At 39.7% G+C, this 24,100-nt stretch overlaps 1 protein-coding gene across 3 annotated transcripts in view; it reads left to right on the forward strand.

The window, feature by feature from the left end:
* The first annotated feature begins 9,031 nt into the window (after positions 1-9,031).
* smurf1 (SMAD specific E3 ubiquitin protein ligase 1) overlaps positions 9,032-24,100 on the forward strand; it is an 85,749-nt gene continuing 70,680 nt past the window's right edge. For 2 of the 3 annotated variants that reach the window (XM_028814395.2, XM_028814396.2), the window contains exon 1: positions 9,033-9,519. In XM_028814395.2, the coding sequence (XP_028670228.1) occupies positions 9,465-9,519 (55 nt within the window). In that variant the 5' untranslated portion in view covers positions 9,033-9,464. Of the gene's footprint in view, positions 9,520-24,100 lie in introns of all 3 variants that reach the window. The other variant, XM_051934125.1, reaches the window with a different exon arrangement.

A 24,100-nucleotide genomic window follows, 5' to 3' on the forward strand; every position in this document is an offset into this window, starting at 1 on the left:
CCTACGTGTGACAACAATCGGTCATATTCTTATGTCTGGGCGGAGAGTTAGGGTAGCAAGATGAAAGCCTTTTCACAAAGAAAAACCACCAAACCTGGCTAAACTTTGCAAAAAGGTATACCCAGTCTCCCTCAACAATGTAGTAAAATTGGTGACAATTCCAAAAGGTGTGTTTGGTGCAACAATAACATAGTACATCATCTGTAGTACTAGGGTGTTGTACCGTGTTAGCCATTATGAATGTAGAGAAAAAGCCAAGCAAAATGACACCTTTTATTGGCTAACTAGAAAGATTACAATATGCAAGCTTTCGAGGCAACTCAGGCCCCTTCTTCAGGCAAGATGTGATTACATCTTGCCTGAAGAAGGGGCCTGAGTTGCCTCGAAAGCTTGCATATTGTAATCTTTCTAGTTAGCCAATAAAAGGTGTCATTTTGCTTGGCTTTTCTCCATAGTACATCATCAAAAGAGAACCTCTTGGCCACAGTGAAGCATGGTGGAGGCAGCCTCATGCTTTGGGGTTGCTTTTCAGCTGAAACTGGGGCTTTAGCTCAGGTGGAAGGAATCCTGAAGAGCTTCACATATTGGCCTATGTTGGCACAAAACCTTCAAGCATCTGCTAGGAAGCTGAAAAGGAACTTCACCTTTCAGCATGACAATGTCCAAAGCATACATCAAAATCAACAAAGCAATGGCTTCATCAAAGGAGGCTCAGTGTTTTGGAATGGCCCAGACCTTTGGGGTAACTTGAAGACAGCTGTGCACAGGAGGAGATGCCCTTGCAATCTGACAGATCTGGAATTTTTTTTGTTAGGGGGAGTGGGCAAAAATGGCCAAGTCCAGATGTGCCAAACTACTGGATTCTTAATCCAAAAAGATGGAGTGCTGTAATAATATTAAAAGGTACTTCTGCTAGGTATTGGTTTAGGGGGTGTGCACACTAAGGTAACCAGGTATTTGTAAGAGGTTTTTTTTTTTTTTTTTTTTCCTTTCAGCAAACAGTATCTGGTTTGTTTTTCACCTTCTCTGTGTAGACTGGAATTTTGCAATAAAGATGGAATAAGTTCTGACAGGATTTCTCGTGGGTTTTTTTTTTTTTTTTTTTGCCAGGGATGTGTAGACTTTATCTACTGTATGAGCACTTGGGGGGGAAATCAAGCAATTTGAAGGCAATTGAGTTTAGCTTCTTATGTAGAATGTAAAGGAATTTATAAACCCACCAGTACACATGGATGATTTTTCTAAAGTTTTCTTAAACCAATTTCCAATCCTTCTGTAATGGCAATCAGTATTGTACATTTAGCTTGAACATTACTTAAGCTTTTCTAGTGGCAGTAAATTAATGGAGTCTGCATGTTTTTTTTTTTTGGATACATGGATTTTTTTGTTAGCAGTGAGCGACTCGAAGGAAATAAACTTGGCTGCATAATGTTGGTAATTTTAGGGCAGTTAATGTTATATTAAATTCAGTTGTAATATCCAGAATTGTGACAGATTACACCTAGGGTCTAAGAGGTGCTGGGGTGTGTGGCATTTTATTTGTTTTCCCAACTCTAATGAAGAGTGCCTTTAGACTTGTGGCTCTCTCCTAATTCTACCAAATGCTAGCATTAAAGTATTAATAATTAAAATTGACTTTGCAATGGTTAGAAAATGGCACTGTGTATGGATGGATGTGGGTTTTAACATTTTCCTTGAAATGTTTTGCAATTTCTCCACATTTTCTCCCTGACAGAGTATAATTTTTTTTAATTTTATTTAAAGTATCAAAAATTGGATTGCTTGATCCCAGTAGTATTCAGCAGAGCCAAGGTTGACAAGAGGATGCTAAAACATATCCTCCCTCATTCTAGCAGATCTAGGCCCTTGATTTTCATAAGATGTAGAATTCTTTACATACTTGCTGTGAAGCTCCTGAAGTGTCATTCCTGAAACTTCTCTGTTGCTTTCTGTAACTCCTCAATCTTTTATGTGCCACATACTACCTTGGAGGGGTTTGTCTGTGCCAAACCTGGGGAACAAAATTTTGCAAAATGGAATGCTGTAACTTCTGTTATGCACCTTAAGTTACAATGCAACTCTGCTAAGGCAGTATGATGTAACGTGATGTTTTGTATAAAAATCACTTTAGAAGGCCTTAACAGACATTGATGTGTAGGTAGTTTAATTGGCTTACTCTTGGGAATAACTACTAGTTGTGCATACATTTAAATTTATCGGGTTAGCAGATGCTTTTATCCAAAGTAACTTACAAAAGAGGTCAACATGGCTAAGTAACCATCAGGAACGTTTGAGAACAAGTGTTACAGGACAAGGTTACAAGATTAATCATCGCGAGTGAAGGGCTCAGAACAAAATGCAAGTTACACTTCCTAGGTTACAAAACCAAAAGGCTAATATAGTTTGAAAACTCTCGGGTGGTGAATTTCTGTCTAACACTTGTTAAACTCCCTGAGGGAGTGAAGGTGGGCCACTCATTACACCAGCTACATGTGAAAGGAGTCTGCATTGAGATATGATAACACACAGAGGTTGGCATCACCAGGCACCATTCATCCACAGACATGAGTGGGCAAGAAGGAGCACAAGACCCCCTAGTGTCTCCGTAGACGTAGGTGCTGTCTTGTTGACTACTCTGGAGGCAAGCTTTAAGGATTACGGTTTTAAAGCAGAATTTATTAGCCACTGGGCTAACTTCATGAAGTAGTTTATACATCGCCAGGTGCGCCTTGTGAGGCCCAGTTGTAAAAATGAATACAGAGGTGGGGATCTTTAACATAATGGGGAGGTATGAGCAGCTTTCATTAAAAGGGGGAAATTACTTTTTATCTTCCCTAGCGCCGCCCCCCCCCCCCCCTTGATTTTGTATTGTGCCATTTTATGAAGCTGTCATTGCTAAATATTTGAAAAAAATGGTGGGAAGCTAATATTCATAAGGCCCCCCCTCTTCTCTAGAAGAGAAGTAAACATCAACATGGAAAAAAACTCATAATCCAAGAGTACTTTTATTTAAAATATATAATTCAGCTAGTGTGTATTCCCCCCATCCCCCTTACCCCCACAAACATATTTTCTTACCTGGTTCTTTGTTGTAAGTACAAGCTGAATCACCAATTTTGTCTTTAACAGACTGCCTGCCTGCAATGTGAAGGAAAGTGAATTTTATTTAAAGGGCAGGCAGTTCTCTAGATTTTTTTTCTTTTTCAAGTGTATTTAACTTGTATGAACCAATCTAAGATCAGGAAACAGTAACTCCTTGCAGGCTGGAGTGAATGCATGTATTACAGGGTACAGTTAACAGAAGTAAACACAACTTTGTGTGAAGAGAGAGCGAGGTTAGGAGCACACACTGACACAGTTCATTGTTGCATCCACCACATGACAAACCAACTCAGGATCCCAGATTAGGACACAAGTGCAGCCATGTGATGGGTGACACCTCAGCACCACACTAGTTCAAATGGTGTGGAACAGTGTGAGGTTTTTTATGGTGGCTGGAGTGCCAACTCTGCCACCAACCCTCATCTTTTTCTTTGCAGGTTGGAGGGCCTACATGCAGGGCTGGATACAGACTAACGTCATACCCAGAACGGAGTAATTGCAGGTTAAGGGCCTTGCTCAGGGGCTCAAATAAGTAGAGTCACTTTTGGCATTTACGGGACAACAACATCATTTATTTATATAGCACATTTTCATACAAATAATGTAGCTCAAAGTGCTTTACATAATGAAGAAAAGAAAAATAAAAGAAAGTAAGAGTTAAAATAAGAAAACATTAATTAACATAGAGTAAGAGTAAGGTCCCATGGCCAGGGAGGACAGAAAAAACAAAAAAAACTCCAGACAGCTGGAGAAAAAATAAAATCTGCAGGGGTTCCAGACCATGAGATCGCCCAGCCCCCTCTGGGCATTCTCTCTCACATAAATGAAACAGTCCTCTTTGTATTTAGGGTTCTCACGGAAGGACTTTATGATGATGGTCATGCAGACTTCTGGCTTTTAATCCATCAATGTTGGAACATCATGATGCTTTGAGTAGATGGTGGTGGCGCAGGTCGCCACCACAAAAAAACGTAAAAAGAAACAGAAGAGAGAGTATTGGTTAGTACGGATTTTAGAGCCACCATGAATAGTTATTATAATGAATTGAATATACAGAGTATCAGGATTAAATTAAAGTGAAGTTATGAGAAGGCCATGTTAAAGTAATGTGTTTTCAGCAGTTTTTTTAAAGTGCTCCACTGTATTAGCCTGGCGAATTCCTATTGGCAGGCTATTCCAGATTTTAGGTGCATAACAGCAGAAGGCCGCCTCACCACTTCTTTTAAGTTTTGCTCTTGGAATTCTAAGCAGACACTCATTTGAGGATCTAAGGTTAGATAGATAGATAGATAGATACTTTATTAATCCCAAGGGGAAATTCACAATTATATTAAGTTATGATTTGGAATATAGGATGTCAGACGTTCCGATATATAAGATGGAGCGAGATTATTTAAGGCTTTATAAACCATAAGCAGTATTTTAAAGTCAATTCTGAATGACACAGGTAACCAGTGTAGTGACATCAAAACTGGAGAAACGTGCCCAGATTTTCTTTTCCTAGTTAGGATTCTAGCAGCTGCATTCTGCACTCGTTGCAAACAATTTATGTCTTTTTTGGGAAGTCCTGAGAGGAGTGCGTTACAGTAATCTAGTCGACTGAAAACAAAAGCGTGAACTAATTTCTCAGCATCTTTCAATGATATAAGAGGTGTAACTTTTGCTATGTTTCTTAAGTAAAAAAATGCTGTCCTAGTGATCTGATGAATATGCGATTTAAAATTCAGGTTACAGTCAACAGTTACCCTTAAGTTTTTTACCTCCGTCTTGACTTTTAATCCTAATGCATCGAGTTTATTTCTGATAACCTCATTGTACCCATTATTGCCAATCACTAAAATTTCAGTTTTCTCTTTATTTAGCTTGAGAAAATTACTATTCATCCATTCAGAAATACAAGTAAGACATTGTGTTAGTGAATCAAGAGAATCGGGGTCATCAGGTGCTATTGATAAATACACCTGTGTGTCATCAGCATAGCTGTGGTAGCTCACGTTGTGCCCCGAGATAATCTGACCTAACGGAAGCATGTAGATTGAGAAGAGCAGCGGACCCTGGATAGAGCCTTGTGGAACACCATACAGGATATCATGTGTCTTTGAGTTTTAATTACCACAACTAACAAAGAATTTTCTCCCTGCCAGGTAGGATTCAAACCTAGAGTGGTCCACCCATTGACTAAGGTGATTTCTAAGAACCGGCAACCTTCTGATTGGCAGTGCAAATCCCTAGCCTCAGAGCCACCACTCCACCATAGAAGACTTGTTTATGAAATTACAAAAATGCACCAAGAGAAGGCAAACAGAACACCATTAGCTTCACTGTAGTATCACCCTGAGGTATTTGATAAATGGCAAGGAATTGCGTAATGTTTAATGGTTTAAAACAATATTTTTGATTACTATAGACAACATTAAAAAGCAACTATCAAAGTTGACAGGCTTAAGAACCCAACTCTAAATGAAATTGATTATGTAGTTTGCTGAAACTGAAATGTCCTTGTTTAGAATAGAAATTGAGTTTACACCAAAACAGCAGTTATGAGTATATAATACTTCCAGAAATTGTCATCCTGAATGTTCAAATTATGCCACCCCCCAGATATTTTTTTTCCCCTTCCCCCTCCAAGTTATGACAATTTCTGCTCTCTCATGATTCTAATGGATTACTTAAATTTTGGAATAGCAAAGGTGAAAACACGACTGAAATGTCATAGTTGTTCAACTGATTCCCTTGTGTTAAGGCCTGTCCCACTGCAAATAGTAGGGCTAAGGGGGTTGAATTCCACTTCCAAGAGCGTCTCCTGTTAATATTCAGTACACTGTGTCTTTGGTTTCTTTCTTAACTTTGGTTTTTATCTGGATTTGATGTCTTCAAATTCTGTTCCATTAAATATTTTTAAAGTTGTCAACAGTAATCTACTTTCTTGAGCTGTTAATGAAGGGCAGAGGTGTGGGGAAGCTGAAGCTGACCCCTGCAAGCACTGGGCATAGGGCAGGACACCAGTCCCTCGGAGTGAATGAACACACACGCACATTTGACTCTAAACTGCCATTACAGAAGCTGTGAGTGAGTCTGCTTGTGTTCTTTTCCTTAAGCCTGGGTGAAGTAAATGGCATAAAACAAGAAAGTATTGTTACGTACAGTATGCAGAGTATAGTGGAATTCCCACCTCCATAGCTGACCAACCTTCCACGCATTGCCTCACTCTGGTGATCAGTAAATGTTACTTGACCAATATGGACCTTGACTTGAAACATCTGGATTGAGGGGGAAAAAACTGGGAAAGCTTACATACCATTTTTAAGAATTCAGTAATATAATTTGGATAAATAACAACCCTATTCAAGGAAGAATGTGGGGGTGTATGCATAGATATGCACATTCCCTAGTCCAGTTTGTGGTCAAGGAAACCTGGAGTGCATCCTGGTGACATCAGTCACAAGGCAGGACATCTGTCTACCTTAGGGCCCATGTGCACTAAAGTCAAGCTAATCTTAACACCTTTTCAGTGGGGCACAGTGGGCTAGAGCAGCCATTGTTAAAATTAAACCAATGTGAATATGACCTCAATGTGCCAAACCTACTTTGATGGTGATCATGCCAGGATTTGAACCCATGGAGCTGTGCAAACGACTACTCCATCATGTCACCCTACTCACATTTGATAAAGGAGATATATTTAAAATGAGGGGTACTTAAGACCTGTGCTGACCACCTTCGTGGTGGCCTCTGCTAACCTGATCTGTCACTAAGGCTCCAGAAAGTGCAGTGGCTGTAGAAAACATCTTGCATTGTATGGTGGGTGCCTCTTCGCCTAATGACTACAGACCAGTGGGCCCTTGAAAGGCTAGTACTGGCCTATATGAATTCTACTGTGAAAGACCACTTGGGCTCACTTCAGTTTGCCTATCAGACAAAAACTGGAGTGGAGATTACTATTCTCTGTCTGCTCCACGAGGCTGCACAAAGCTGTGCCCCTGGAAGGATTGTTTTTTGGCTTCTTATAATTTCTGTAATTTCCTTCTGTAATTGCCTTCAGTGTCATCCCTGTTGAGCTCAGAGATGAGCCTATTGTGTGCTGGATAATGGACTGTCTCTCTGGCAGTTTGTGAGGCCCACCTTGGACTATAAATATAACAGCATGTCATGTCATTTGAAGAAATTTTCAGATTATTTTGCACTAACAACCTTGGGTGCCATTTATGAAAGTTAAGGGGCGTATGCTCTGGACACTGACTTGGGACCTTTTCGTCAAACTCTGATGATACTGATTGGGCACTGCTACTTGCTAGATACCATTTGTGAAAGTAAAATTGGGCACACTCCTTATACCAAGGGGTACGGTGGTGCCACTAGTGCTACAACACATAGGTCGTGAAAAGTCCAATAATACTGACTACCTGCTATTTGACATAGAGGGCGCAGTGGTGGCTCTGAGGCTAAGGATCTACACTGGTATCCCGAAGGTTGCCGGTTCAAATCCCCGTCACTGCCAAAAGAGATCCTACTCTGCTGGGCCCTTGAGCAAGGACATTAACCTGTAATTGCTCCAGGGGCACTGTACAATGGCTGACCCTGCGCTCTAACCCCAAGGGGTAAGCGAAAAATAACAAATTCCTAATACAAGAAATTGTATAAGGTGAAATAAAGAACAAAAAAAGAGGATGAAGAGGTGGTGCATTGCTTAAAGTACTTAGAGGTCTACTTTAATGATAGGTGGACTTGTCAGAAAGGGTAGAGCAGACTCACTTTTTACTTCCTTTAATGTGGATAGTGACATCCTTTAGATGTTCTACAGGTCTGTGACGGCGTGTATAGTTTTGTGGTATGCTGGACCTGTAACATCACTTCAAGGAAGGCCCACCCAACCAGCAAGATGATTAAGAAGGCAGGTTATGGGGTGCTCCCATAAGGAGGGGATGTTAAAGACAAAACTGATGGCCATTATAAACAACGCTGCCCATCCTCTGTCTTGCACACTAGCACTGACGACTTTGAACCAACAAGATGTTCAAGAAGACACATCAAGAAGTGTTACAGGACTCCTTTGTACTTCCTGCTATAGGCCTTTATGATGCCTCATTGGGAATGCTGTCTTATCTTTAGCCAAGTCAGATGTTTTTTGCTTGTTGTATTTGGAGGAGGGTGTTGTTTGTTATAATAGCTCTCTATTTTCTGAGCTTCTGTAAAACCTAATTTGCCCTTGCCCCTAAAAGTGCTGTTAACTACTGTACTAACAATACAAGGCTGTTTATAACTAAGTGTATACGTTTTTCTGAAGCAATTCAATTTCAAAACAACCAAAAGGGAAACTAATGTAAAGTATACAAACCCAACACTGTATATCTGAATTATAAATATGACAATGAAAAATTAGCAAAGTTGAATATAACAGTGTAGTAATTGACTGTTGCTAAGCGCCTAGTCTCTCTACAATAGCGCTGCAAAGTGAAGAATTAATTAATTGAACAACATATGACGGTAATTCAACACTTTTGCACTCAGTTAAATATCCAATAATTAAATAAAGTCAAAGTACATTAATTTGTAAGATACGTACGCTTTTCGTAGGCAGGTACTCTCAGTTTGAAGACTTGGAAGGATACAATTTCCCAAAGCTCTTGATGTACTGTCATTCAGAGCAGGTTTAAAAAACTTACAAATTTCAGGTTTTATTCCACTGAGTTTTATGTTTTGTTTCAAGTCTGATTTTGATTGTGCAGTTTTTTTTTATTACTCCAGACAGTAAAGTTAAATAGCCCCTTTCTGAGTTAGTGAATGTATAAGAAATTAAGATATTCAACCTGATAGCTACTACTTCAGACCTCGCTTGACACGGATTAAATATGGATTTTAACCGCGGGCTAAACTCACGGCAAGACGCTGTCTCTCGCAGAAATTCACGGAATGCCTTTTGTAATCCGGGAAAAAAATGGAATGTATGCACCGCCCATTCGTCTCATTCGTAAACTGCTATTGGTTGTTTGACTGCCACTCTCCGGCTTTTTCCAAGACCTCCACCACCAGTCGCGTCGCCAGGATTCCCCCTCCCCCTCAGTTTACGTGCAGGACTCGACGCTTACGTCAAGACGCTCGTGAGCTTCCCCCAAAAAAAAAAAAAAAAAAAAAATGTTTAGGACTGTTAAGCGCTCTGGGAGCTGAGGATTCTTTCAAGAAGAGGTGAAAATAAGAAGATATATAGGATAAGCTGACATCTGCTCCGTCTCTTCAATAAGACAATAGATTACTTTTCTGTCTTTTGTGTTTTTCCCTTCCACTCGTGCGACTGGTGGCGTTTCCAGGTTTTGAATCTTAGGTCAATCCTAAGGGAAAGTTAATCTCGTCTGCCTTTCGGAGTGATGTCGAATCCCGGGACACGAAGAAATGGGTCGAGCATTAAAATCCGCCTTACAGGTATGAAGGCCTAATATCTTGTTATCCGCTGGGAGTTTTAAATAAATTATCATTTATTTCGTTAAAAGACGGGAAACATTTTTGGACGTGGTATGTGTGAGAGAGTGTGTGTGTGTGTGTGTGTGCGCGCGCGCGCGCGCAGGGGGTGGCGAGTGGTCTGCAAGAACGAAACGATGCGTCTTTTATCCGGTCTAGACGGATGCTTGCATCCGAAATAAAAACATGCTCACTGTGGACAACACTTGATGGTTTCCTTCAGCTTGGCGTGCTTTTTGTTGGAATCGCGCTTTGAATAATACGCGCGTGTTGGAAGCGGGTTTCGCTGCGTTCCACGGCAGGCAGAAGTCTGTTAGGGGTGTGTACAAAGCACCTCGAATCCGTATTCCTGCGGCAGGGACCCAGTCCCGGTAACTTTGGGCTTGTCCAGCGACTGAATCCACTGGGCACCTGGGATTAGTGTCTGGTGTGGTGGTGGTGGTGTGATATTTTTTCCGGTTATGTTGATGTCTGAGTAAATAAATGGAACAGACAAGGGGGGCGGTCGATAAGGGGGGAAGAAATGTGTGCGCACAGGCGCATTAAGTTCATGGTGTCGTTTCCTGCCAGGAAAAGAAAGAAAAAAGGGGAAGCTTGATCTAACCCCAGCCGGCCTCTTTTAATTTAGAAATCTGCCGCGGCTGTGATACATTATTCAAAGAGATAGCGGCACGCCGAGGCGAGGATGCGTTACAAACCTATATGGACGGCAAAGGGTGGTGGGGGTCTCCGGGTTTTGACACATTTGTGTCTGCTCGTATTTTTACCTTTGAAATCGAAAGACGCACATCTGGCCCAGGGGTCACGAGGTTCTTTTGGGTTTTCAGGCCAAGCGGCACAACCAGAAGAAACAATGCGGGAAGATGCGTTGGTTAGCACCGTACGCCCTTATTTGCAAACTGCCGTTCTATTAATTACAGGCATTACCTATTATGTACACCTTCACAAATTAGAGGTGTATGATTTTGAAATGCCGTAGTAATCATTTCAATTAAATAAAGCAATTGCACAATTTATTACTGTTGCAATGATGAACTCGGAAGCCGTGGAGGTTTCTTCGTTAGCAAAGTAACAGACTAAAAAGTACAGTAAGGACATCGAGACGTGCAGTGAAGGACTTGATTAGTAACTCGATCAGCTTTGTATTCTGTTATATTGCCAATACAAAGACACACCCAAAGTGTTCAGAATACAGCGGAACTGTCGGGGTCCAGTCGGCCTGGGGGACCGAAACTGCGATTGTGTTTGACTTTGGCAGTGACTTTGGGTGATGGTCTCTCTTCTTCAGGGATGCTGCTGATTCCAGTTTTTATTTCCCCTTGTTCTGTTACCGACTGAACGATAATATTAATGGCCGTGAATAGCTAGTATCTGTTTGTTAGTCAGTTTAAAATTACTTTGTTTTACCGTCAATTATCAGTATTATTACAGTGCTCTCAGCCTTTACTTATATCCATAAATATTTATACACAGACACAATTCCATGCAAACATTTGGACACCTCTGTCCAAATTACCTGTACAGTCAAAGTAAAAAGTATGTGAACCCTTTGGAGTTATCTGGTTTACTTAATGAATTGTTCATAAAAAGTGATCTGATCTTCATCTAAGTCACAGGTACTGATATACACCATGACCTTAACCCATTGACACACAAAAAAGTCTACTCTTTCATGTCTTTCTTTTACAAACGCATTCAACGTTCACAGTGGTAGTGGAAAAAGTAAGTGAACCATGGGATTTAATAACTGATTGACCCTCCTTTGGCAGCAATGACCTCAACCAGGCGCTTCCTGTAACTGCAGATCAGACCTGTACATCGTGCGGGGGGAATTTTAGCCCATTCTTCCCTGCAGAACTGCCTTAACTCTTCCATATTCTTTGGTTGTCTTCTGTGTATGGCTCTTTTCAAGTCATTCTGCAGCATCTCAATAGGATTGAGATCTGTGCTCTGACTGGGCCACTCCAAAAAACGGAGTTTGTTCTTCTGACCCTCAAACCCTCACATTATCCTGGAGAATTTGTTGATAAACTTGTGAATTCATTTTCCCCTCAGTGATGGCAAGCTGTCCGGGCCCTGATGCAGCAAGGCAGGCCCACATGATGATGTTCCCTCCACCATACTTTACTGTAGGGATGATGTTTTGATGTTGATATGCAGTGCCCTTTTTACCCCAAATGACGTTCTGCTTGTTCCTCCCAAATAGTTCAATTTTGGTTTCATCATTCCACAAAACATTTTTCTAGTACCATTGTGGAGTGTCCAAGTACTCTTTCGCAAACTTCAGCAATGTTCTTTTTTGATAGCAGTGGCTTCCTTCTTGGTGTCCTACTATGGACTCCTTTCTTGTTCAATCTTTTGCGTATAGTTGACTCATGAACAGAGATGTTAGCCAGTTCTACTGACTTCTTCAAGTCCTTTGCTGTCACTCTAGGGTTCTTCTTTACCTCATTTCTGACTTTGCGTTGTGGTCTTGGGGTTAGGGCGCCCACTTCTAGGCAGAGTAGCCACAATACCAAATTGTCTCCATTTGTAGACAACTTGCCTAATGGTAGACTGATGAATATCTAAAATCTTTGAGATGACTTTGTAACCCTTTCCAGCCTTATGTAGATTATAAATTCTCAATCGTAGCTCTTCAGACAGCTCTTTTGCGCGAGGCATGATTCCCACCTGGATATGCTTCTTGTCAAAAGCTCAAACTTTATAGCGTTTGTTATCAATCAAACTCATTCTAGACCACACCTCTGAACTCGTTTCATTAAATGGGCTCCAGGTGTGCTAAATTCGGACTGCAACAAGCTTTTTAAAAAGTCATTAGCTTAGGGTTCACTTACTTAGTCCAACCTTCAGTTTCACAGTTTATGAAAATCTGTGTATCTTTAGTCAGAGGAGACTGTGTTTGTTTTCATTACTGTGACTGTCATGAAGATACGGCCATGTTTTATATGGGAATTAGACATAAATATAGATAATTCCTAGGGGTTCATATACTTTTTACTTTGACTTTGTGTGTGTGTGTAATATATATATATATATATATATATATATATATATATAAAATACATACACGCACATGTATGTATGTATGTGCCACAGTGTTTAGTTCATCTGACTGAAAGATCCATCATCCTGGGGTCAGATCCCATTCCTGGTAGTTCTGTGTGTGGAGGTTGCACATTCATAACCCTCCAACATCCCCAAAGGTGGACATTTTAGGGTGACTACAGAGACTGTAAGTGATCCTGGTGTTACAGTGGATATACTGTATGTATATTTGTGGCTTCTGCTTCATGTTGCCTGGATAGGCTCCAGGACCCTGCAACCATAAGTTAATACTGAGTGAGTTTGAGAGTCTGTGTGTATGTATATATGTTTATGTATGTTTGTGTGTTTTTTATATAATATACACACACACAATATTGTGTGTATGTATATGTGTTCAGTGTGTGTGTGTGTGTATTCACACCTGACAGTAGCTTGGTTTCTCTGTTCATCTAATGTACGGTCTACAGAATATATAATAATAATTCTTTACATTTATATAGCGCTTTTCTCATTATTCAAAGCGCTGTCCACACAGGGAGGACACAGGAAGCAAATCCACAATCTCTTTACTGCAAAGCAGCAGCAGTACCACTGCGCCACCTGTGAGGATATCTTAAATAAATTTTCTGTGTGTGTATATGAGAGAGTCAAAAATCGGTTGTACTTCTTCAAGCTTTATAAATATGCAGCAATATGTACAACATTGCAATATAAAATCAGTATTTGCAATATACGTTTATATATAACCTGTAGCTGCATTTTCTGATTAAAGGTAATGGGAGTCTCGCGCATTTCCTTAGTTCATCCAGCAGTGTCATTATGAATCTTTTTGGAATGCTTTTCATTTGTCCTTCATGACTGCCCCCCCCATCTATCTGAACAATTATTGGTCTTATGTTACACCTGCAGTCGACCATTTCTTTTTTAGCATAGCTTGAGCAACCTGGGTAGCTTTTGATGAACATGAAATTTGGAGCTAAGTGATCAATAATTAGCCCAAGGTAAAATAACTTGATTGATTAGGTTTCTGTTTTACTGCTTTAAATTGCAGTGTACATATTGTTTGCATAAAATAAATGGCACTTTATTCTTGCAAGAATTACTCGCATTTTGAAATTCTGTGCTGCTGATGTTAAGTCATATTTTTCTGTATTGATGCTGTTTTCATTGTGGCTGCATATGATAAGAAATTGTGGTGTATATGTTGTGTCTGAGTTTTTTACTTTTTTAATCCATTTCAATGAGTTTTTTTTTTCTCCCAGTGTGCTTGTATTAAATGTTTCTGTATATGCTGCTAATATTTCTACCCAACATGCATAATCAAATAAGTATTTTGCTAATTGAGACCTTTTAAAATGTTAAGATTTGCCCACCACACGTTATCAAATGATAAAGGTCTTAAGTAGCAAAATATCTGAAACGTGTGAGGACCAGTCCAACAGAACTGGAGTTCTTGGCATATATATTTGTAGGTATAAATAATTTGAAGAGCCAAGTTTGCTTGCTTTTCATTTGACAACACTTGGGTTTTTGGTTTATGTCGCAGTTCATATCTTCCCCCTCCTGACTGTTGTGTTAGCATACAGTATCCACTCCTTAAATCGAATGAGATGCATGTCTGGCTTTTGACACGATTCTTTTAATGGGCATTTGTGAGGTTGTTTGGATCAACTTGTCAGACCTGAAACTTGTGCCGTAGGCAGCAGTAACTGATGACAAATGATTGATAATACAGAGGTCTAAGCCACAGTGAAATTACACGGGATGGGATGGGGTCAGGTCAGAGGGGTGCCACTGTGTAGGAAAAATTAGATGGATATAATGGAAGTTGAACTCTGTTTGTAGCGATACAGTAATACTGGCCCATAAGGGCCTCAATCATTCGTATCTACAGTACAAATGAAATATTAACAGCCTCAAGGGCAGGGATAATTTTGTCTTTTGCTTCCACATTGTCATCTTTGTTTGTATAGATCATTAATTTTGGCATGAAGATGTTGGCTGCCTAAGCTGACGTTCATTTTTGTAAACTGGTTATTTCAGGGTGTTGTGAATTTTGGCTGTAGGTTTTGAACAATCACACAATTGCATCTAAAAAGTAAATCAGAATTCGGTTTACTACTGAGGCTGTAAGCTAAGAGGCACTTGGTTCAGGACTTGGATATTTTCTTGCAGCGGCTGTAAATTTTCATTTAACCGCTATCTCGGTCAGAAGCTGGTCTGTTTCATTCACTGAGCTGCATGTTCCATCTGCTAGTTTTTGCACTACCAAGGTAGATTTAAATGCAACCCCATAGGGGATTAGGTGTTGCACTAATGTGTAGACGAAGTAGTCAGAGAGGGGTCCGTGCCAATAGGTGGTGAAATGGTTCGCTGCAGTGACTCATTCGCCTTTTACTTGTGTAAAATTTGAGTTACCCAAGTTTGTGTTATTTTCAGATGGTGAAATTTCACAAATGAATTGAAAGACTCTGCATTGGTAAATTTTAGTTTAGCATTAGCAATTTAAAATATTAATTTCATAACTGCATAGCTATAAAGTATAAGTTTATAACCAATTCTGGAAAACTAAATGGCTCATAGGCATCACCGGTGCTACCTGGATGGACATGTGAGGAACACCAAAGTTGTGCTTGTCCTCCCTGCAAACTTTACAAAGCTCAGAAAACTGGCATCATTTTGGCACACCTGCGTATTGTGGTGCTGCCTCCAGTTAGTGGTGTTCTGTTTTTTTTTTTTTTTTTTTTTTTTTAAAAAAAAAAAAAAAAAAAGGAGTGACACTGAAAATTTAGCTTGTATAATTCACTCATTTTGGTGTCTGCTAAACAATGAGAGACAGAAAACTTGACAGGCTTTTGCTTGAGTCATCGTTTGATTCTTCAAAACGAGCAACGCGTGGAGCACACTTCAGACTCCGGGGCACTAAAGCATTTGCCCATTGATGCCCACCGTTTTTGAATGTTGGCTTTGCCATCCACATGTTTTGCATGATGCTTATGTCACATTTTTCTTAAACTCAAAACTTATAGCCAGTTATTTGATTGTTACGTGTTCCTTCCCGGCGACCATTAACAATGAAGTTTTTGTCTTGATTTAAATTTGCACTGTTTTGTTTATATAAAAAACAAAAAAGCAAAGTTGTACCATTTAAGTGGAGAAAATGGTGGTTTGCACTGTTCAAATAAATCATACTGTTTTCAAATAAAAATGCAGTTATGCACTTACACCTGGATGATTTTTTTAAGTTGAGAATTTATAGAGTTGTGGCTGACACTCCATTTTATCTTGTAACCCTGGCTTAATGTGTGGTCTGCAGAAAATAAAGCTGGTCAGCTATGCTGGGTTGAATGGCCTTTTTTTTTCATGAAATTTGTTCTTATGTGCACAGTACAGAAGACCCTGACAAACTGCCTAAGTAGACATTTAAAAGTGGAGTCGCTGAACCTGCTCTATGTTTTGTCAGTCATCTATAACCTTTTTTTCCCCCTAAAACTTACTTGACGCATGTAAAAGGAAGAATTTGAGAACAACAAATATTGCAGGTCCGCAAAGTAATTATATCCGACTTCCACAACACATTCAAAGACACCAAACTGCCTGTATCAAAGAGTCTTTGTCCAGGTTAAACAATGATAATCTACCAAACTCCATCTTGTTCCCTTTCTTTGTTAATGTGTAATGGCTGTACACTAGTCCCTTTCCAGAAAATTGTCTCATTACAGAGGCTGGTGACCTGGGCAAGCAGATATGATGGTGTGGGGGGGTCTCCAGCACTTCTACTTGACCTCGTACAGTAAGTACGCTTTTGTCATTTTCTGTGCAGTGCAATGACATACAAAATCCTCTTTGAACAATCTAAGTGAGAAAATATCTTGTCAGTGGCCATTGACCTCGATGACACAAAATTCTCAAATTCACTAGCCCTCAAAGCTCCCGCCTTTCTCCACTGCTGGTGATTTAATTATATGGCACTTGTAGTAAGAAGAAAAGAGCCGAGATGGGGGAATTCATATAAAGTTCTCAAAATATGTCCCCCATTTTGCATACAATATCTTTTCTGTATTCTCTCTAATGTTGCATGTAGCCTTCTTAGAAAATCCCCACCACAATGGCTTTGTCCATCCTGCTCAGCAAAGTAGGCATCCTTGTTCACTACAGCAATATGTGATGAAATGTCTGCCCCCTTTCCCAGTCTGACCATGTATGTGATTGTTCCCAGCCTTTATTCCAACTGATCTTATCCATTTGGACACTAGTTGGGCAGAAACCTATTTTCTGCTTTAGAGAGTTGGGCCTTAGTGCACCCATGCTGGTCTTAATAATATCTCTCAAAAATGTTTGAATGATGCCATGTGAAACGCACCCAATGATCTTTAGTTAAATCAAGTGTATTGTTATGTATACATACTGTAGTACAATTGAATTCTTACCTCCATATCTGATCTAAACAGTGGAAAAAAAAGATCATGATACCAAAAATATTTAGCATGCAACATGTGTATATGTGCAGTTATGTAAGGAACAAGCTGGTTAAGTTTGCAGATGATACCAAGCTAGGTGGATTGGCAAATAATGTCCACTCCATTGAATCGTTACAGGGGGACTTGGGCAGATTTGTGGCACATGAAATTTAATGTAAGTGAATGTAAAGTGTTACACGTAGGAAGTAAAAATGTTGGGTTTAAATACAGAATGGGAGGTTTGAAAATTAAAAGTTCACCATATGAGAAGGATTTAGGACTCATAGAGGACTCAACACTATCAGCTGCCAGACAGTGTACAGAAGCCATTAAGAAGGCTAACAGAATGTCCGGTTATTTAGCCCCTGATGTGTGGAGTACAAGTCCAAGGAGGTTATGCCCAAGCTTTATAACACACCGGTGAGGCCTCCTCTGGAGTCCTGTGTGCGTGTAGGTTTGGTCTCCAGGCTACAAAAAGGACATAGCAGTGCTGGAAAGAAGCCAGAGAAGAGTGCCAGGACTATAGGGAATGAATTATGAGGAAAGATTAATAGAGCTGAGCCTTTAAGAAGATTATGAAGTGACATGGTGGAAGTGTTTAAAATTCTGAAGGGAATTAGTATAGTGGGTCATCTGTAACTTTAAAGTGAGTTCAATTAGGATACAGTTGCAAACTTAAGGGTAAATTTCACACATGCTTTTATAAGTTTTTTTTCTTGATACTGATAACCATACATAGAAGGAATAAGTAACCAAGTAGTTTGGTAGACAGTAAGACTTTGGGTACTTTCAAAACTCAATTTGATATTATGATGAAAGAATTAAGTGGATTTGGAATTAAAGTGGAATTAAATGGCTTGTTATCGTTCAGATTGTTCTAATGTACAGTTATATGCGTAATATAATAATAAAAAAATCAAGTATCATTTCTCATGGTATCTGCTTCACTTTGGTTAGCAGCCTGTTTCAATATCCAAGGCAGCTGAAGGCCATGTCACATTACAAGGCTTTCCCAGTTGCAGACTTCATTTTCATAATCTCATTGAGTGTTGCATACCCAGTAGCTTAGAGGAACCAGTCTACAAGTCACCCTGACAAAATCAAACCAGTCTGCTTTTTGTCTTGTGTCATAGGGGTGCGCTGACGACTAGTGAACAAACACCTGGCAGTACAATGCTTATAGTGCAGCCAGAGGTGGGTAGAGTAGCTAAAAATTGTACTCAAGTAAGAGTAGCGTTACTTCAAAACAATATTACTCAAGTAGAAGTAAAAAGTAGTCATCCAAAAAATTACTCAAGAGTAAAAAAGTATTTGGTGAAAAGACTACTCAAGTACTGAGTAACTGTTTGAACATCATAAATTATTTATTTTTTAGAAATATTGTAATAAGACAGACAATAATATAAAATAATGTGCAAATTCTGCTATTTCCAAATAATAAAATAAAAAATGAGTACAAATAAAATCTTTACAAAATAAAGATGCACAAATAACACAATTCCAAATCTGTTTTTCACAGCAAAGCTTTTGAAGCCAATACCTACAGTAGGTAACATGTATGTTTGAACAGTGCAAACTACTTACAGTGACAAGATAACCTGTACACTGACATTATAATATTGTATATTCACTTTGTGGTGTAGCAGGGAGCTTCAAAAAAAAGGCCACTTTCAAATCCATAAAGCCGTGTACCTCTCTATAGGTGCAATGCATGACCGCAGTGAGTTAATGAGGTAGTTGGAGTGAGTCACACCTGCACGTGCGGGTGCGATCGTTCTCAATTGCTTCATTGGCTTTCTGCGACGTGTGATTAAGGCCCACGGAGACGGGAGTGTATATATACACAGGTCGGTACAAAGAAAAGGGGGAATCAAAGAAAAGGAGAAAAGAGTACAAGAAGTTTCACTTTACCATGACTATCTGTATCTGTTTGGTTAAAACGTGCTTGTTTAAAACATGCTTGTTCTTTACTCAGTGAAGTGGTGGTTAGGCTTCAGCAGGAGTTGGCTGTCAAGGTTCTTGCAGTGAAGCTGTGACCGTTTAGCAGTGAACAGGAGCCCCACATGACTAAAAGTCTCTCACAGGCTGCAGATGCAGGAAGTTTATGTGTAGTCATGTGACTGCATGGCTACGTCTGATTGGTGAAACGGTGTTATGTGATTATTGTTGCTACGTCTGATTGGTGAAACAGTCATGCAGTAGATCCAGTGGTAACTTCTTTCTGGCAAAAATATATGCGTATCTAATGGAAAAAAGTAACGATTCGAGTGTTGCCCAATGTAGCGGAGTAAGAGTAGCGTTTCTTCTTCACAAATGTACTCAAGTAAAAGTAAAAAGTATGGTGCAGTAAAACTACTCTTAGAAGTACAATTTTTTAAAAAAGTTACTCAAGTAAATGTAATGGAGTAAATGAAACTCGTTACTACCCACCTCTGAGTGCAGCATTGTGGAACAAGGAACGGAGGTGTTTTGGACCTTGCAGACATAAGAGAGGCTTGGTTGTCTGATGTGTATTTTATGTGCCGCAATAGAATGGTGGGAGGAAAAATAAAGGAGCAGAGATTGCGTCTGAACTCGCTGTACCTGTAAAGCATGGCATGGTCACTGGCTTTGTCATGCAGCATGTTATTGGCTACAAGAAGAAAAGGAAAGTTTGTGATGCTTTGTAAATGGGGAAACTGTGCTGGAATGTCGTGCCCAGTGATTTATAGTCATTTTAATTTGTAATACTGAGATGACAAGATCAGTGACTGCAGTTGTCAAGTTTCACACCCCCTACTGACTAGAAGTCATGAAATGTGACATCAGCTTTAGAGACCACATGAGTCTGCACATTCTGCATTATTTTAACCAAAGTGTTTAGTAGTGGCCAGCGGTCTTTGCTTAAATGCAGCCAGCTTATACATTCTTCTCCTTGGCCGCTCAGTTTAATTGGCATTGTCTTTACTCCCATGTGCATTTTTATTGATGTAGGCAGCTGCTGAAAGCCTTAGTCGAGCCTTTAGAACAGACAGGGAATGTGCACCTTTAAAATCCATGATTGCTAGTATAGAGCAGGGAGGTTGTGGGTGTCTGTTTCTGAAATATTTAAATTAGAAAAGATGCAGTGTTCAGTCCTACTGCAAATGCATCTTACGATCCGAGGACACGTGTTGATGTAGACCAGTCAGTCTAATTCATCTATGGCTGACCCCCCTCCTGTCTGCTCAGATGAAAGGAGTCCTAATTGGCCGAAGAATGTCTGTAGTGCCTTGTATAATGGCTTGATGCTCATTGTTACCGGTTGCCAGTGCAGTGTTTAGTCTTTTTATCTGTGTTAACTCCTCAATTCAGACCTTGTACTGACTGGGAAAGTGCAGCCAAGGAATGTTGGTTTAGTCTAAATGAGCCCATTCTACATTGTTACTCTTCACAAAGGAAGCTGTAGTCCAGTTGTTACCGAAAAAGTGGCTTCCTCTCCACAATAAAACAGTGTTTTGCAGTGGATGTTGTAATTGACATTTCAAGTTTCTACACGGTGTGTGTTTTTTGGATATGTGTATATATGTGTATTTGCGTATTACAAGGTCATGGGGTTCCTTCCTGGAAGCACTGAGTGCAGGTCAAACTCCTTTGTACGCTCGTTCTTACTTACACTAGGACAATTTTCAGTTGCCGGTCCAATCTGACCTGCATGTTTTGAGCTATGGTGAAGAGAAGATCCACTGAGACAGGAGAAGAATATACTAATTGGCCAGAATGGGTCAGGCTGAGATTTGAACCCTGGACCTGCAAAGCAACAATGTTAACTGTAATATCAATTTAGACTAACAATTAATACACTTCTTAATCTGTTTTCTTTGATCCTGCTGAGCCGTATTCTCATGATTACAGGCTTGGGGTCGTCTTTTTTTTTTTTTTTTTTATTGAAAACATTGTCAAACCCAATTTTTCCGGTCTAGAGCTGCAGGAGACTGGAGTCGTTCCTGCACTATATTCAAGGGAGGAAATTGCCCTGGATGGGGTTCCAGACCATTTCAGAGCCCCTTCTAACCTGATCTTCATGTCTTTAGTCATATGGTGGAAAGCTGCATAGATATGTGGAGAATGTGCAGAGTAGACAAAGATAATAACCACATGGTGTTATACCCCAGGATGCTAGGTATGTAAGGCAGCAGCATTAACCACTGTGCTACCCAAATCTTCTATAGCTCTGTTTAAAACAACCTTGATTAGAGGAGCAGGGGGGATATTCCTCCCTTGGTCAATTTTTGGGGGTAGGTAGGGATCATCCTCTCAGGTAAAAAAAAAAAAAAAAAAGCCCAGTTAAAAAAAGGTAAATAATATCCAGCGATGCTGTTCATTGTTTCAACGGAGGAGGTGTTGATGGTTTGGGTTGCGATCCATCAACCGCAAACTGTGTCGTGACCCAGTGGTTGAGAAACACTGAGCTTGACTAAAACAAAGCTGTTTCTATGTCCCTGTTTTTCCAGACTTTGCTGTAGCTAAATGTACAATAATTGACTGCTATGTCCTTCTTGTAGTAGTTATTGAGGCTTTTTCTCTGTGCAGTCCTGTTTTCAACTCCATAACATTTTAAGATTATTCTCTCAGACATTTTTTTTTCTGCCACAGAGTTTCTATAGTGTTGAAGTCTGATTATAGACTTCACCATCTAAAAACATTACACTTCTTCTTTAGACCTTCTCTTGTTGATTTGCTTGTGCACTCTTGTGATGGACCGATGGTCTGACATTCATTTCATAATTCTCTAACAAAGTCCAATTTCCTTTAGTCATTCAAAGTCCAAGGACTGCACTGATCAACCCTAATCTGTGACACTTCCTTCAAAGACGCGTTGGATGTTTAAATGGAGGTGTTACAATTGATAAAATTCAAACAGGGACCCATGTAGCATGTATCCCACTGTTGATGTACCAGTTTATACAGTGCTGTCTGATCATGTTGGTTCTTTTTTTAAATTTGAGGGAAACACAGAGGCATTCTTTAGTAATGCAGGAACATAATGCCTTGCTGCTCTCGCAAGTATTCAATTTGTGTTTTTCTGATGAATTAGTCGTAAAAATGCTTTTTTTTTGTTTTTTGTTTTTTGTCATACTAAGATAGGAAAATGTAGCATGAGAAGCAGACAGAGATTGTAACTGGGAGATCAAAAATAAAACCGAGACGATCTTCAAAGATACACTTGAAAAGAATGGCAAAGTTTTGTTACCAAAGCACTAAGTAAACTTACCGAATACACAGCAATAATCAAATGTTGTTATCCACAATTTTAGATAGAGGCGCAATCTACAAGACAATATTGTCCCATCGCCTCATTAACGTTGCAGGTCGTGCACCTCTGTGTCGATACCAAGGAAATCCAGAGCACCAGTAAACAAAATAGCAATGAATTAATAAAGATAAAAATAAAGTCTGCTTACTGTAAGTGTCAAAACCAAAAACCAGCTTGAGAAAAATTTGGCTGACGCCTTTATCCAAGGCAACTTATAACATTTGAGAGATACAGTTGGTCACATTTGTTTTTTCAGTTGTAGCTCAAGCAGGTGAAGTGACTTGCTCATGGTCACACAGTGTTAGTCATAGGATTTAAACCCATATATCCTGAGGTTTTAAAGTCCAAAGTCTTACCACTATGCCACACTGTCTGACAGCAGTAATTAGAATCTTTCTATTCAAAAACCTAATGAAGGAGAGAAGAGTTCTGGGGAATCTGTGTGAGAAGAGCAGAATAAATAAAAATTAAATGCCAATATAATATCTACTCAGGTGCAAATCTTGGGTTGGTGTTCTTGGAGTTCTTTGTGTGCCTCCGAGTGATTTAATGTTTTGCTTCCTCATTTATTTGGCAGATTGACCACTCATGGGGGTGGAGTGGGGGTACACAGTTCTTTTGGATCTCAGTCATTTGAGTGTTGTGTCTTGGACTATGCTTTAGTGTTGTGGCATCATTAACTGACAGGGGGTGACAATAGTGATGCAGGTTTACAAAGTACTATTTACATTATTTCCTGGCACATATTGCTAGAATACAAAATCTTCATTTTTTTTAAAAAGTGAGATCCACTCAAAAGCAGCAAGATTTATATTTACAGTGCCTTACCTGTGCACCCCCCTTACAAAACCAGAATAAGCTCATAAAGGGACATATCAGTTGCATCTGGAAGAAACCTTATTTCTTGACTTATTTCAGACTTTGTGTCCTTTAGTAACGACATGACATGCTGTATTTGAGACTTATTTGTGAATTCCTTGGTTTACTGCTGCATGTAATTTACAACTAGAATCCCTTTGCTTTTACTGCATCTCGTGAAATTCCTTGCTTTGTTCTCATTATGCCACAGCATCCTGAATGTGGAAGCATTTTGGCCCATAATTAGTAGAACTGATGTAGGTGGAGGAAAGCAGGCTGATAGCAAATGCTTTTATTTGTGCTGCACCCCTGCATGTATTCCTCCTCTGGCAACTCTCAGGCTTTTATTTTGCTGTTGCTGACTCTTTTTCAATTACTTAGTAGTTCTCTGTCTATTGAAAAGGAAAAAAAAAGTATGATTTGGACTTCATTCATTGAAATGACTATCCCATCAGTGCTACTGCAAAGAAAGAATTGGGCGTTGTTGGGTAGCCAGCATTGCATAACCCAAACTCGCACACCAGCACTTGTTCACATTGAGACAGTTTAGATAAACCAGTTACCTTAACCTCTGACTTTGGCATATTTTGTATGCAGCTATCAGATGATATATAGTATCTATCATTATCGACTGTCCTATGATAACTATGGTAATCATATGGGGTCTTTCATTGACTGTCAACATATCATGGCTAAAGTATTTTTTGGACAAGTCATGGACTTGATTTACAGATTTGCAGATAGTCTCAGCATGTACCTGTGACTGGCAGTTATATAGTAAGACATATGCAGTGACTCAGTCCAGCCAGTCTGAAGAATGAGTACTGTTTTCTTGGATCTCAAAAACAGAAGAGAGGCTTGTCTTTCTGATTAAATGTGTCATACCTGTAGACATTTCACGCGG

This window comes from Erpetoichthys calabaricus, chromosome 11 (assembly GCF_900747795.2).
Source record: "Erpetoichthys calabaricus chromosome 11, fErpCal1.3, whole genome shotgun sequence".
NCBI lineage: Eukaryota > Metazoa > Chordata > Cladistia > Polypteriformes > Polypteridae > Erpetoichthys > Erpetoichthys calabaricus.